The sequence below is a fragment of the Brassica napus genome, chromosome C2 (assembly GCF_020379485.1).
Source record: "Brassica napus cultivar Da-Ae chromosome C2, Da-Ae, whole genome shotgun sequence".
NCBI classification, from domain to species: Eukaryota; Viridiplantae; Streptophyta; class Magnoliopsida; order Brassicales; family Brassicaceae; genus Brassica; species Brassica napus.
In genome coordinates, this window is record NC_063445.1 from 2,626,944 (window position 1) to 2,641,944 (window position 15,001).

The window sequence follows — 15,001 nt, forward strand, 5'->3', positions numbered from 1 at the left end:
AAATCGTCTCTCTTTTGATGTTGTTGACAGTTGAGACAATCTTCCATAAATAGCTTTAAATCATTGGAAATCTTTCAATTTTATGTCTATTTTTATAAATTGGAAACAGTTATAAGCTAAATATAAACTGGAGACAATTATTTTTTTTTTAACGCTGATTTATTATGACATTACAATTATAAGAAATATTACATAGACGATCAGACAACCGACAATACTACTTGCCTTATAAAGATATACGCCTAACTGCATCACATGAACCATCCTACGAAGATCACGCCAGACCGAGTTTACTTGCACCATGTTGAAGATCTCTTATAAGTCTTTCCTCCGTAGCCTGCATAATTGTTTAATAAATCGCTTTATCCGGGAATTGAAACCTGGACCTGTTGGTGTAGAAGCATCAATTTTATGTCTATTAGACTATTAATATTTAATTTGAAAAACATATGAATACTTATTATTTTAATGTTTTCAAAAAATCAATAAACTTGATTAAAGATAATTAGCGTGAATCTTTCAAAGTTCTAAAATATTTATTGATAAATGTTAATACAAAAAAAAAACAAGAACCCAACGGCGTCGTTTCGGACTTTGTCACTTCTTGTCACACGATGATACGACAGCGTTTCACTTAACTTGAGCCACTATTCTGTGTACGTGGACTTACGAAAGCTAGAGACAGTGTGGACCCAACTTATAAGATCCAACGGCTGCTACTCTTCCCGACACGTCACCGTTTCCGCAAAAATAAAAAAATAAAAAAATAATCAAACTCACAGATCCTTCCCTCATCAGTAAAACTGAGAGATCAATCCCAATTCAAAACAAACTCCGGCGACGATGATGCCACCGGAGCTACAGCCGCGGCTGTTCCGGCCACACATAACCTCTCCCTCCGGCGAACCAACCTTATCTCCCCCCAATTACCCTCCCCACATGACCAGAAACTCCACTTCTCGATCCAACGCCCCTCGATTCTCCCCCTCCTCGTTCGCCTACAACGCACGCATCGCCACCGCCCTCGTCCCCTGCGCCGCCTTCCTCCTCGACCTCGGCGGCGCTCCGGTGATCGCCACCCTCACGATCGGCCTCCTCATCTCCTACGTCGTCGACTCCCTCAGCGTCAAGCTCGGAGCCTTCCTCGGGATATGGATGTCGCTCCTCGCAGCTCAGATCTCCTTCTTCTTCTCCTCCCCTCTCTTCTCCTCATTCAACTCCATCCCCCTCTCCCTCCTCGCGGCGCTCCTCTGCGCCGAGACGACGTTCTTGATCGGATGCTGGAGCTCGCTTCAGTTCAAGTGGCTCCAGCTCGAGAATCCTTCGATCGTAGTCGCCCTCGAGAGGCTTCTCTTCGCTTGCGTCCCCTTCACGGCGTCTTCGCTTTTCTCCTGGGCGGTAATCTCCGCCGTTGGGATGAGCAACTCGTCTTACTATCTAATGGCGTTCGCTTGCGTGTTCTATTGGATCTTCGCGATTCCTAGGGTTTCTTCGTTCAAGACCAAGAACGAAGCGAAGTACCATGGAGGAGAGGCTCCTGATGAGAGCTTTATCCTCGGGCCGTTAGAAAGCTGCTTCCTTTCTTTGAATTTGATGTTCACACCGGTTCTATTCCACGTGGCGTCGCATTACTCTGTTGTGTTTACCTCAGCTGCTGCGGTTAGCGATCTGCTGCTTTTGTTTTTTGTCCCTTTCTTGTTTCAGTTATATGCGTCGACGAGAGGTGGTCTTCGGTGGGTTACCAAGGACTCTCATCAGCTGCAGAGCGTTCGGGTTGTGAATGGGGCCATTGCGATGGTGGTGATTGTGATCTGTTTGGAGGTTAGAGTTGTGTTTCGCTCTTTTGGGAAGTATATACAGGTGCCTCCTCCGTTGAATTATCTTCTTGTGACTATGACGTTGCTTGGAGGTGGTGCTGGCGCTGGTGCTTCGGTTCTTGGAATGGTCTCGGGTGGTTTTAGCTCAGTTGTTTTCACAGGTTTGGCTGGGGTTGTGAGTGCTGCAGGAGCTATCGTTGTTGGATTTCCTCTTCTGGTAAGTGTTTTGCTGCCAATTGAACAGCTTTTGTTACTTTCGTTATTGATAACTAGTTCCTTGAGATTCATGTAGTCAAACTATGATTGCAATTGTGGCATGCATCTGGTAGCTTACATCATCATAGTAGTCTTGTAGAACTTGCTGCAGCCAACTGACATAATTGTTTTACTGTTTGCCGTCTTCCAAGTAAAGCATTTGTTCATATATGAAGTTTCTTTTCAGAAAGTTGACACCTTGGATACTATTATTTGCCTCATTTGTAAAGTCCTGTTTTTTTTGGTGTGTGAGCACCTCTATAGTAACAATGGAATTTCACTCTGTTTATATTGCAGTTTACTCCACTTCCTGCAGTAGCTGGGCTTTATTTTGCTCGTTTTTTCACAAAGAAAAGTGTGCCCTCTTACTTTGCATTCGTTGCTCTTGGAAGCTTAATGGTTATATGGTTCGTAATGCATAACTACTGGGATTTAAACATATGGTTAGCCGGCATGTTCCTCAAGTCATTCTGTAAGCTTATAGTGGCTAACATCATCATAGCCATGGTCATCCCTGGTCTTGTTCTTCTCCCATCAAAATTTCACTTCCTGACTGAAGCTGGTATGGTGGCCCACGCATTGTTGCTGTGTTACATTGAGGACCGTTTTTTCAATTACTCGAGCATATACTATTATGGAATGGAAGACGATGTGATGTACCCTAGTTACATGGTTATGTTGACGACACTTATTGGATTGGCTGTTGTGAGGAGACTACTTGCTGATCGCCGAATTGGATCAAAGGCAGTCTGGATCTTGACGTGTCTGTATTCAGCAAAGTTGGCTATGCTCTTCCTATCATCAAAATCAATTGTATGGGTGTCTGCAGCTCTATTGCTGGCCGTTTCCCCTCCCTTACTGCTATACAAGTATGAACTAGGCACTCTAACTTTCATAAATGTCATCTCATCTTGAACTTTTAACATTGGTTCTATTTGACTGTACTGATGGAATGTGCAGGGAGAAATCGAAATCTGCCTCTAAAATGAAACCATGGCAAGGTTATTCTCATGCCGCAGTGGTTGCTATCTCGGTTTGGTTTTGCCGGGAAACGATATTCGATGCGCTACAGTGGTGGAATGGAAGACCTCCATCTGATGGCTTGCTTCTTGGTTTCTGCATCGTTTTGATTGGTCTAGCCTGTATACCAATTGTTGCCCTCCACTTTTCACATGTCCTGGTATGTCTGTTCACTGTTTTCTTGTTTCGTTTGTTGTATCTCCCGTCTGATTATCTAGATAAGGAACCATCGTCCCTTTGTTAGTCAAGCCAGTCACTTTCCTATGAGGTCATTTAACATGTTATGAGTTTGTCCATTACCCTCAGAGGTTACATCATAGAGTCAAATAAAGCATGAGAAGAAGAATATTTATCAATTTTATTTTCTTATTTTTCTGCAGTCAGCTAAGAGAAGCTTGGTATTGGTAGTGGCAACTGGATGCATGTTTATTCTGATGCAGCCACCGATGCCTATGACGTGGAGTTACCATTCAGAAATGATCAAGGCCGCTCGTGAGTCAGCTGATGACATTTCCATCTACGGATTCATGGCATCCAAACCGACTTGGCCGTCTTGGTTGTTAATTGTGTCACTCCTGTTGATTCTTTCTGCTGCCACATCTCTAATCCCAATCAAATACGTGGTAGAATTGAGAGCATTTTACTCCGTCGTCATGGGCTTAGCTCTCGGTGTTTACATATCTGCAGAGTTCTTTCTACAAGCCGCCGTTCTACATGTTCTGATTACTATTACAATGGTTTGTGCCTCAGTTTTTGTCATCTTCACCCATTTTCCATCTGCCTCGAGCACAAAGCTGCTTCCCTGGGTGTTTGCTCTTCTCGTGGCTCTATTTCCAGTGACATATTTGTTAGAAGGGCAGGTCAGAATCAAAACTCTCAGTGATAATGTTGCATGGGGTTGGGATGCAGGAGAGGAGGATAAGAAAGTCACAGCAATGTTGGCGATTGAAGGTGCACGAACATCTCTTCTAGGTCTCTACGCAGCGATATTCATGCTCATAGCTCTCTTGATTAAGTTTGAGCTCACTTCGCTTTTGCGTGAGAAAGTCTCTGAGAGCAGTGGTCCATCAAAAACCCAAGGCGGCGCAAGGGGGATGTTCCCAACACGGATGAGGTTGATGCAGCAACGCCGCACCACATCGATCCAAAGCTTTGCAATAGAGAAAATGTCGGAAGAAGGAGCGGCCTGGATGCCAGCGGTTGGTAACGTTGCCACCATAGTGTGCTTTGCCATATGCTTAATTCTCAACATCCACATCTCAGGCGGCTCAAGCCAAGCGATCTTCTTCCTGGCTCCTATCTTACTCCTCCTGAACCAAGACTCTGATCTCTTATCCGGGTTCGGCGAAAAACAGAGATACTTCCCGGTTATACTAGCCATATCAACTTACTTAGCTTTATCCTCTCTCTACACTGTATGGGAAGAAGTTTGGTTCGGTGGAAACACAGGATGGGGAATAGAAATCGGAGGCCGTGAGTGGTTCTTTGCGGTGAAGAACCTGGCTCTCCTTATACTCACAGCTCCAGGCCACATTATATTCAACAGGTACGTGTGGAGTTACACAAGTAAACAGTCAGACGCGTCGCCGATGCTGACCTTGCCACTTAGCTTTGCAGCCGTGGTGATAACGGACGTGTTTCAGGTTCGGCTTCTTGGAGTTTTAGGCATTGTTTACACTGTGGCTCAGTATGTGATATCTAGGCAACAATATATAAAAGGGCTGAGGTATATTTAGACAGCCATAGGATTAGTCTGTCTCGGTCCTTTTTTTTGTGTAACAATGTTTCATTTTCCGTGTCTTTCTTGACCTTTTGTTTCTCGGTTGATGCATTGAAAAATTGCAGAGATACGTTTACATGACTTAACTCTTATGGTTTTCTTACAAACAACATATCTTAGGAACAGAACAGAACAGAACACATAGTTGGTGTCTTTAAAGATATGCTCTACTCTTATCTTCCTCTGTTTCAACAGCTCTGTACTTGTACCTATGAGCTGACCAAAGGAAAACACAGAAGTTCAAAAGGCTTAGAAGCGTGAGGAGCCAATACAAACAGTCGAATCTCCCTGTGTTTATGTTCTGCGACAACCACGAGTTTCCATCTGAATTCCTAGTCGCTGCCTTGACGATGTTGTTCAAGATGGTGGCAGCAAAACACCCTAACCCGCCGGCTAGCGCAGCGTAAGCCGAACCTATACTCTTCATAGCATCAGGTGCTTCCTCGTAGAGAAACTCCAATAGCCCTACGATGCAGAAAACCTCTGCTATACCGATGAGACAGTACTGGATTAACAACCAGTATGCTGTTAGATCAGGCATTTGGGTCAAGAAGCTGAACTGGAAGCCATGTTGTATCGCGTAATGTCTCCTGTAGTTCTCGAATAGTCCAGCCCAAGCTACTGATATGATTGAAACTGCTAGCCCTATCCCCACCTGTACAAAAACCACAAGTGATGAATGCTATGATTAGAAATGGAAACATTGAGTACTGAGTACATACCCTTTGAAGCTGGGAAGCACCATGGGGATTGCCAGTGATTCTTCTGGTGATAGGGACGAAGACAGAGTAATAAAGAGAGAGAATGAGGAAAATGCTGAGTCCTGGGAAGACAGGCATGCATGTCACAGGTAGCTTGAGGTGTTGAATGTGTGTGTTGAGTGTATAAGCTTGTTGCACTGAGAGTGTTAGATACTCTGTAAGAACCAAACTCAGCATTACAGTACATGCTGGGATTGGAATCAGTCTTATCAAAATCTTCACTTCCTCCACTTGTGTTACTGTGCATAGCATCCATGGAGACGGCTCCAATCCATCTTCTTTCAACTGAAGCGCCGCCTTGTCTAGCCATCTGCACCACAATCAAACATGTGAGACCAATCCAAAATCATACCAAAGATGCAATTCAAATAAAACTTACCTGAAATCGCCTGTGTGAGGGATCTTACGACTACCATTTATAGCAGACTTCAAGCCTGGAACCTCGTACAGACCGATAAACTCGCTGCTTGTAAAAGCTGCACCTCGTTTGCGAAAAGCTGCAACTAGTACCTGAGCAACCCTTGTCAAGGGACTACCACCAGGCAACCTATGCCGATAAAGCGGTGTGCCAGCAAAGAACAAAGCATTAGAAATGGCCATAGCTATAGCCAGTGTGCCAAAAGCCATACCCCAACCATGTTCCATCTGAACATACACTACCAAAGTGAAGGCAATGATTGCACCTAGAGTGACAGACAAGTAGAAGAAGTTGAAGAACCGGTCTAAATGTGTTTTATACTCTTTGCTCTTCTCATCAAACTGGTCCGCACCAAATGAGGAAACACATGGTCTAATACCAGCTGCACCGAATCCGGTTATGTAAAGAACCGTGTAGAGGTAAAGCATCTGCCAAGATTTTGCTGGTTGGCAGTTTCCTAAGAGCAGTGATAATTGGTCACAGTTGCTTTGGTCTGGTACAAACATCTTGAAACTTGCCCCCAGTGTTATTCCTATCAGCCCCTTCTCACAGGCCACAGTAAAAAAAACATATATTAGGAACCATCTTTTAGCATTTGCATCCAAAGCAGTCAAACATGTCTCTAGTGCTTACCAGAAGATACATGGTAGTGAAAATGGCAATGGTCCGGTAACGACCCAAGTATGCATCAGCCAAGAAACCTCCAAGAACAGAAGAGGCCTGAGAGATGCCAAGGAAGTTGTTGACTGCGTTTGAAGAACTCTCAAAAGGTCTATGCATCACGTAGAACATGAAGGCCACCATGTTCACAGATAGTCCAAAGTAAGCCATTCTCTCAGCCATTTCATTTCCTAATATTTCAACCAAACCAAAACATAAAGCTTCAAGTAGAAGAACTATATACTAATATATTCAAGAAAAAAAAATGTATACAAAAAAAGTTACCAAAAATGAAGAGAGCAGCGATCCAACCACCGGTTTTGGAAAGATTGGCGATGGGTTTGCCACGGATGTTAACAGGAGTGGTGCCACCAGTATAGCCACGGCCAAGAGCAAGACGTCTGTTATCTGATTCCAAGAAGAACACACTCAACTCCTTCCTATGCACTGAAGAGCTTGAACAACCTCCTGGCGTCAACGGGGATTTAATCTCTGATACAACCATGTTGGATGTGTTCTCTCATAAAACCATGGAACTAGGAGTCTCTTACAGTGAGGAAATAAAAGCAATAATTGATATAACCAAAACACAATCCGTATACAGACGTTTGAGGATTGGTTAGAGAAATGTATAAATGCAGTTAGCTTGGAATTGAAAGAAGGGAATTAAATAGACGGAGCTAGCTGGTGAATGGTAACAGCAGAGTAGATGCATTGATTGCACGTGGGAGTCCTCCCATTACTATTGTCTACAGTTTAAAACTTTCAAGAGAGGTATCATGTTTCTTGGTTTGTTTTGTATACACATATAAAGAAACCATTGCTTGGTTTGTAACTTGGAAGACATAAATTTGATTGCAAAGGGCTTTTGTACAATGCGTAACTGCATCTTGTTTTGTTTTTTGTTTTGTTTTCAGTCAACATTAATGACGACTCTGACACTGAACTGAACAGACATTGGCAGCTATACAATAAAGTCAAACAACAGAAGCTAACACTGGTTTGTGTTCATATTTAATTAGATAGAGATTACTGAAACCTATTCATACCAAACCCTGTGCAAGTAGCCAACTACTAGGACATTAGCTACACTGGTCTATTTTGGTATTTTGAATAGGATCACATTTTCAAATTATTATTACAAGTTCTTCAAGCTTATAAATGAGAACTTAACATTATATGATGTATAAACTGAGTTCAGTGTAAACAATTGTGCTGTTGAAGTATACACAAGACAATATATATATATATATATACGTCAAAGTAGGTGTAGATGGTCCATGATTTATCAATTTGGTACGATTTTGAGGAGTTCAACATCAAAGAGAAGTGTCTTGTCTATGAGCCCTTGGTTCTTGAGTACAAAATCTAATGCACGTTGTCCCTGCGCCCCAACATGAAAGAAAACATTCAAAACTATGTCCTTCTCATACATACTTAACATAAACTGATGATGATAGAAGACTCACAGAGAAAGTTGTCGGTCTCGGCGCACTCTTGTTGTAATCATTTTCTGGGTATCCTAACTCTGGAGGTACAACCAACCTGCATTACCAAGCTAATTATTCCACTTGATTCATTCTACCAAATCATTGTATGTGAGACTATCTAAGGAAAGAGAACCAAGATCCAAGGAGGTTAGTTTCTGTTCACTATATGAAAAACATATGGAGGATGTGTAGAGAAAAGATGTGGAACCTTCTGATACCACCAAGAGCCATCCCAGAAACGGCCTCCTCGAAAGCAGGTATCACCTGGAGCACCAAAGCCATGCGAGAAAGAAACTATTCAATACACTCAGCAACAGAGTCCAACTAGCAACTAGGAGAAGGTTGATATATTGCACACACCTCATTAGATCCCAAGGTAAATTTGAAAAATTCCTTCTCATCCCCCTACAGAATCACAAAAAGAGCACACTTATTGAGGACTGTATCATTGCTGCTAATGAAACCAACAAAAAGCAAAAACGTGTTGATACCTCAAAAGAACCCCCTTTGGTTTTGTTGCGTGCTTCAAATATGCGGCCATAGTAACCTATTGTGTAACCATCCCAGTCAACCTGACATACACAGCTCCATTTTATGGTCTTTGAAACATTATAATCCAAATTCTCCATGCCAGACTTGAAGGATACAAACCACAGTAGATATGCATTATATATCTTCTTACCACAACTTTTTCTCCCTTCTTTGGTATAGGCCCAGTTCCCACTCGCAAATCCTGCACTCGTATCAAAATCTCTCCAAGTTAAATAAATGAACAGATCACAATTAAACTATAGAAGGTGTAAGATAATAAAAGGGGATGGGTGACCTTATACTGAAGACCAGAAGGTGTTTCTGTATAATCAGGATACTTCATCTTCGTTTTGCCGTAATCCTTGCCTCTAATCGCTGGCACTGCATCACCAAAAGAAATCTAATCAGCAATCAGAATGAAGAGAGCTAACAAAAAAAAAAACTGCCAACCACACCAGAGAGAAAGTTCCTTAAGAAAACATCCTCTCCCACAACCAAAAAAACTCCTACCAGAGTAAGAGCAAAGAGCAATAATCCAAACTACGAAATTTCAATAACTTATTCTACTTTGGGGTTACGCTCCAAAAAGGTAAAGTCTTGACATTTACTGAGGAAAAAAAAAATGCAAACTTTTCTTTATGGCCTCAAATGAAAAAGAAGAACTCTTACTGTCAGCGAACTGGGAAGCTTCTGCAATCTCTCCATTGCATACCAATGCTCCAATCATCAGACCCACAGAAGAAACCAACAATCTTCTGCGTTCAAACTCTCCACACTTCCCACCTGCTTTCAAACCAATTACATTACTTGACAATTCACTATGTAATGTAATGTATCCGCACAGAGAAAGAATAAAAATCAAAACTTTAAAAGCTAACCAGAAGAGCGAAGAGGAGGGAAGTCATCTGTTCGGTCGGGTAATCGAGCAGCAGACACGGTCGTCCTGCATCTCTGAGAATCAAATTGAGAAAATATGAGAGGTGTAAGTGTGAGGGAGGTAGAACGGCGTCGTACGTTGGTGGAAGAAGCTCCGGTGAGCGGTGGAGAGGAAGGAAGGTAACCAAAGGCTGATATCGACGCCATTCCAAGTGATACTCAAAAGACTCACCTTGTGTAGATACTTCGAGTCTTCTTTTGAAAAAAAAAATACAAAAGTAAAGCCTCTAACTGAAACCAAGTGTTTGCCCCGTAAATAAAGATAAACCACTCTGTATAGTTTTGACCAAACTGTTATTTTTATTTACTCATGTAAAAATATCGCATTAGCCTAGCTTAAATCAGAGAAAGTATAGTCTTACTGGGTAATTTCTTTTTCGGTAATAAGGTAAACTGGGACACCGTAAAAAAAACCGACACACACGAATAACAAAGAACACAAGAGTACGATTGTGTGTGAATAAACAACTGTGAGTAAAAGCTTTTTATTTTCTTTCAGCGGCTGGCTAGTTTGAGAGTGTTGGCCTTGTCTTGCAGTGTACCAAGCAGACTCTCGAAACTCTTCTTGAACGAATCTACACCTTCTTCTTCCAACTGCTCTCCCACCTTGTTCCACTCTATTCCCAGCTTCTCCAGTGCACTGTAAACCCCTTCTGCTTCTGACACATTCTCATCTATTGTCCTCTTCACCGTTCCATGATCTATGAATGCTTCAAGGGCTTGATCCGGCATGGTTGACACCTAAACCCCAAACAAAACAAAAACACATAAACACTTGTTTCACAATATCCAGTGTCCTAAAAATCTGTCTAGGCTCGCTTAGTCAGCAAATCGGGTCTAAACGAAACGATTTTTCCTGATACATTTTTTTTTTAAAAAATGGGTCTAAGGTTTAACCACCGCCTAGCAATTTCTTGAACAATGCAAAGAACAGTTCCAATACTAGATCCTTTTGATTTGGTACTACACTTAACTATCCAACAAACAAAAAAGATGACTCACAGTGTCAGGTCCAATGAGAGGAGCTACATAAAGGGTGTCTGAGTAAGCTGGATTCTTAACACTTGTCGATGCCCAGAGAAGCCTCTGCTTCTTGGCACCTTTCTTCACCAGAGCTTCCCATCTTGGCCCTGAGAATTTCTTCTGGTACAGCTTGTATGCTAATGCAGCTTGAGCCACAGCTGCCTGCATAAGTAACATTATCATGTCTCATAACCTCAAACACCATTGGTACTACCCAGTGTAAGAATTGTCACCGAGCTTCTTTACCTTGCCACGGAGGTCTAGAGCTTCTGGTGTACCAATTTTCTCAAGCATCTTGTCCATGAGAGTATCCACCCTACTCACAAAGAAGGATGCAACACTGGTAACTCTTGAGAGGTCATCAAGTCCAGACGCCTCGAGCCCATCCAAGTATGCATCTATCACTGCCTCGTATCTGGCTATTGAGAATATAAGCTGAAACATAAATAGAAACCAGATTATTCAACACCCTCTCGAACTAATCTAGTTTCATATAATGAATGATACACTTACCGTGACATTGACACTGATTCCAGATGCAATGACATCCCTAATAGAAGGCACGCATGGAGCAGTAGCAGGGATCTTGATGTAGACATTACGACGGTTCACAACCTTGTGAAGATACTTAGCAGCTTCGACGGTCCCCTTGGTGTCATCAGCAAGCATAGGTGAAACTTCAACGGAGACATAGCCATCCTCAGCTTCCGTCTGGTCATAGATTGGCTCAAAAAGCTTGCACGCATCCTGAATATCCTTCACCACAAGCTCCCAATACGCGCTTTCAATGTCCTTTCCTGATTCCACAAGTGTCCTAATAAAAAAAAAAGAAACTGATTCTAATACAGCCAATAAAGCATCGCAAAGATATGCATATCCATGTTATAGAAAAGGAGTACCTGAACTGGTCATTATAAGCATTTGAAGTGGAAATGGCTTTCTGGAAGATCTGCATTTTACTCAGTGAAAGGAGTTGAAGACAAAATGAATAAGCACAGAGTAAAGCAAAGCTAAACACAGAGAGAGGTATGGTTATAAAGTTACCGCAGGGTTGCTAGTAACGCCTCTAACGCCACGGGCAATGAAGGGGAGAAGATCAGTGACAGGACGGCATAGATTATCATACCAAGGACTCTGACCTTCCTTCTCATATAGATCGTGAAGAGTTGTTCTCTCTGCAGTACTTCCATTCCCACCAGAAGCTGAACACCTCACACTGAAAATCAACCAAAGAAACAGGAACATAGAGTTTGCTTGTCTTAATCCATTTTATCAAAAAGTTAGTTACTTTCTCACTTTCAGTTAACTTAGTCTACCAAGTTTTAACCTTTATGAGATTCTAGGTAAGTTGCAAGTTCACAGTGAGGAACAGACTATATAGACACAAAGACACATGCATAAGTTTACATAGATAGATATACTTACAAGAGGGAAGGTCTTGATGTTTGGTTGTAACGAAGGGAGAGATGAGAAGAAGAGGAAAGCTTCGAGTTCAGAGTGCGGAGAGTGATGAAGGATCTTGGCAAGACGGAGGAGGAAGAAGAAGATCTGGAGCTGCCAGCAGAAGTGGCGGGTGTAAGATTAGGGAGATTGGAAATGGACGCCATTATTCAGATATGAAAGTGTTCCTCTTCTTGGTTTGGTCGGAGATATAAACAAGAAGAGGGGTTGGTGAGTGATGAGTTAGGTCGGGAACACAGACAAGGAGTAAGTAAGTCTTATGAGTAAATAGACATGATGGTGATGGATAGATGCTAACAGTCGACCACTTCCACGTCATATTGATGTCATAGAGAAAACACCTTGTCTGATGTAAAACAGTATAATCCAAAGAGCTCATAGCTCGAGATCAATAGGCGTGAATGTGATTAACAACAAACACAAGACTATGAACAGAGTCTTTCATCATTATCAAAAAAACAGAGCTCGAGTACACAGTTCAATAAATATGACAAAGGTTTGATTATTCAGCAAAAACAAGACAATCTTGCTCTTAACATTGCTGGAACATAGGAAAAAAAAGAAAAGACAAAGATGAAGTTCGCTGACTGTTGTGGTTTTTTTAATTCATCAACCAATGAGTAACTTGTTCTCTTCCAAGAAGCTGTAGGTTGGTACCTCCAGGTTATACGGTGCAGGACCTTTCCTGATCCTTCCAGAGATATCGTAATGCGAACCATGACACGGGCAAAACCAGCCACCGTAATCACCAGCATTAGGCAAAGGGATGCACCCCAAGTGAGTGCAGACTCCAACCACCACTAACCATTCCGGATTCTTGACTCTAACCGAGTCCTCTTGCGGGTCTCTCAAAGATCCAAGATCCACACTGTTGGCCAGCTTGATGTCATCCTCTGTTCTTCTCCTGATGAACACTGGCTTCCCACGCCACTTCACAGTCACGGTAGTTCCAGGTTCGATGCTCCCAAGGTCGACCTCGAGGGATGCAAGGGCAAGGACGTCTTTACTCGCGGACATGCTGACAATGAGCTTCAGGACTAGAAGGCGGAGAACAGAGGCGTAGACAAACCTCCCACCGGAGAGGACGAAATAGGCGAAAGCACGCTTGCTAGGGTCACCAGGTGGGTAACGCTCATGGTTGTGGTCATCGTACACAATCTTCGAGTTAGGTGTCTTGACGGCCTCCACGGTGGCTGGTTCAGAACCAAAACCAACCTCATTTCCTTGAGTAAGGACTTGAGAAGAAAAACCTGACAATAGCATCAAAAACATTATTATATTCACATCAAAGCAAACCTGACAATATCAAAATCAGTGAAAACTAAACTACTCTAATCAACGTAAAATCAAGAAAACAAATTCAACCATTAGCTGTATATGACAGAATTGCTTCAACACAACGAAATATTAACTGCAATAAATACCCAAAACCAAATATTTCACCAAATTAACCCATCTCCCTAGTAATGAAGAAACAAATGGATACACAAAGATCAAAACTTCAGAGAGAAATAAGCCATCACAGTGCGAATAACAAAAGTTCATTTTGATGAGAAAAGCTTCCAATGGATCGGATCACACTATGAATAACAAAAAGCAGACCCATTGGAAGCTTTTCTCATCAAACAAACTGGTCAATTAACCCAAAAGCCCCATTCGTTGCTGCACGAAATAAACTTTAGAGTCAATTGACTAAAACATCCATCTCCCTAATAATGAATGAAGGATACACAAAGATCAAAACTTTAGAGTCCAAGAAGCCAATCACACTATGAATAACACTCGCCAAAAGATTGTACAGAAGACATATTGTGAAGCTTCTCTCATCAAACAAAAGGATAATCTCAGAGCTAATCAATCAACTCAAAATGTCTATTTCTTGCTGCACGAAAGAAGCAATCATACAAGGCAAAGCTATTCCGGCAAGTAGAAGCAATCAAAAAGGACAATGGTACATCAATCAAAGCTCTAATACACCGTCCTAGATTCATGGAAACCAAACCCAACACGTATAGATCATCACGTAGATACGATAGTAAGAATCTCAATCATTACAAACAACAACCAAAAAAAAAAAAACGATTTTTTACACGTGAAATGAAAACTGAAATCAATCCAGAGAGACTAAAGAAGAAAGGGTTGTGTAGATCGGCAGACCTCTTATAAGGCTCCGGTGGTAAGAATCGAAAGGTGAAAGATTGGTAGAGGGGACGGATCTGGGAGGTGAAGATGAGTCGCCGCCGCCATCGGAGAGGGAATGGTCTCGGGAAAGCGCGAATGAGGTCGCGGTGGAAGATCTCTGCGAAAGAGAAAAAAGCCTCCTTCCTGCTACTCGCAGCATCTCTGCTCAATGGGGGTGATGGCTGAATCTAGGGTTTCGATAGCGAGAACAGAGTCCCAATGTTAGCAACAGAGAGTCCCGTAAACTTAGTCTTCGAGGAAAGAAATGGTCACAGCTTTGTTTAACTTTTAATGTTTTTCTATGACGAAAATGTTTTTTTTTTTGCTTTTCTTTGCAGTTTGATCTTTTAATGTTTCTCTAATTTTCATAGCAACTAAACCATTTGGTTTCACCATTTGGCTTGGAGCTATGACAAGTAAAGCTTTCAAAACACTGATTAAAGCTAGTGCTTATTGCAAACTTGGACCTTTTAAATGTATCCTTCACTGAGCAATATCGTGAATTTTGCCCAACAGTAAGCATGAAAATTGCAAGCATCTCTTCGACAGATATGAATCTCGTGTCTTGTAAACCAGCTTTCTCTCTCAGAATACTGGATAACTTCAGAAATACATCTGGAAACATACGGTACAACACCCGAAAATGTTGAGAATCTTCCTTTAATACC

General features: G+C 42.0%; 5 protein-coding genes across 8 annotated transcripts; 1 reads left to right on the forward strand and 4 right to left on the reverse strand.

Annotated features, from left to right (window-relative positions):
• Window positions 1-737: 737 nt before the first annotated feature.
• Window positions 738-4,958, forward strand: LOC106345853. The gene is made up of 4 exons (XM_013785054.3): window positions 738-2,034; window positions 2,370-2,941; window positions 3,033-3,252; window positions 3,473-4,958. Exons 1-4 carry the CDS (start codon window positions 844-846, stop codon window positions 4,826-4,828), a joined length of 3,339 nt encoding a protein of 1,112 aa, XP_013640508.1. The 5' UTR covers window positions 738-843; the 3' UTR covers window positions 4,829-4,958.
• Window positions 4,920-7,499, reverse strand: LOC106345854 (protein NRT1/ PTR FAMILY 6.1-like). The gene is made up of 5 exons (XM_013785055.3): window positions 6,997-7,499; window positions 6,685-6,902; window positions 6,013-6,593; window positions 5,595-5,943; window positions 4,920-5,527 (listed from the first exon to the last, which is right to left on the reverse strand). The coding sequence occupies exons 1-5, from the start codon at window positions 7,214-7,216 to the stop codon at window positions 5,027-5,029; spliced, it is 1,869 nt and encodes a 622-aa protein (XP_013640509.1). The 5' UTR covers window positions 7,217-7,499; the 3' UTR covers window positions 4,920-5,026.
• A 364-nt stretch (window positions 7,500-7,863) lies between these two features.
• On the reverse strand, window positions 7,864-9,895 carry LOC106351019 (peptidyl-prolyl cis-trans isomerase FKBP19, chloroplastic-like). Of its 4 annotated transcripts, none has more exons than XM_013790839.3 (10): window positions 9,747-9,895; window positions 9,611-9,683; window positions 9,402-9,515; window positions 9,028-9,113; window positions 8,884-8,934; window positions 8,693-8,773; window positions 8,562-8,606; window positions 8,410-8,465; window positions 8,181-8,256; window positions 7,864-8,095 (listed from the first exon to the last, which is right to left on the reverse strand). In XM_013790839.3, exons 1-10 carry the CDS (start codon window positions 9,813-9,815, stop codon window positions 8,000-8,002), a joined length of 747 nt encoding a protein of 248 aa, XP_013646293.1. In that variant the 5' UTR covers window positions 9,816-9,895; the 3' UTR covers window positions 7,864-7,999. The 4 variants fall into 4 exon arrangements, with proteins under 4 accessions (XP_013646293.1, XP_013646292.1, XP_013646291.1 ...); XM_013790838.3 differs by having other exon boundaries at window positions 9,402-9,518; window positions 9,747-9,867; XM_013790837.3 differs by having other exon boundaries at window positions 9,611-9,855.
• A 53-nt stretch (window positions 9,896-9,948) lies between these two features.
• Window positions 9,949-12,395, reverse strand: LOC106345855 (transaldolase-like). Its single transcript, XM_048748544.1, has 7 exons — window positions 12,117-12,395; window positions 11,736-11,907; window positions 11,591-11,640; window positions 11,205-11,505; window positions 10,938-11,126; window positions 10,671-10,853; window positions 9,949-10,409 (listed from the first exon to the last, which is right to left on the reverse strand). Exons 1-7 carry the CDS (start codon window positions 12,296-12,298, stop codon window positions 10,164-10,166), a joined length of 1,323 nt encoding a protein of 440 aa, XP_048604501.1. The 5' UTR covers window positions 12,299-12,395; the 3' UTR covers window positions 9,949-10,163.
• A 183-nt stretch (window positions 12,396-12,578) lies between these two features.
• On the reverse strand, window positions 12,579-14,713 carry LOC106345856 (cytochrome b-c1 complex subunit Rieske-1, mitochondrial). The gene is made up of 2 exons (XM_013785056.3): window positions 14,310-14,713; window positions 12,579-13,402 (listed from the first exon to the last, which is right to left on the reverse strand). Exons 1-2 carry the CDS (start codon window positions 14,491-14,493, stop codon window positions 12,762-12,764), a joined length of 825 nt encoding a protein of 274 aa, XP_013640510.1. The 5' UTR covers window positions 14,494-14,713; the 3' UTR covers window positions 12,579-12,761.
• Window positions 14,714-15,001: the final 288 nt, after the last annotated feature.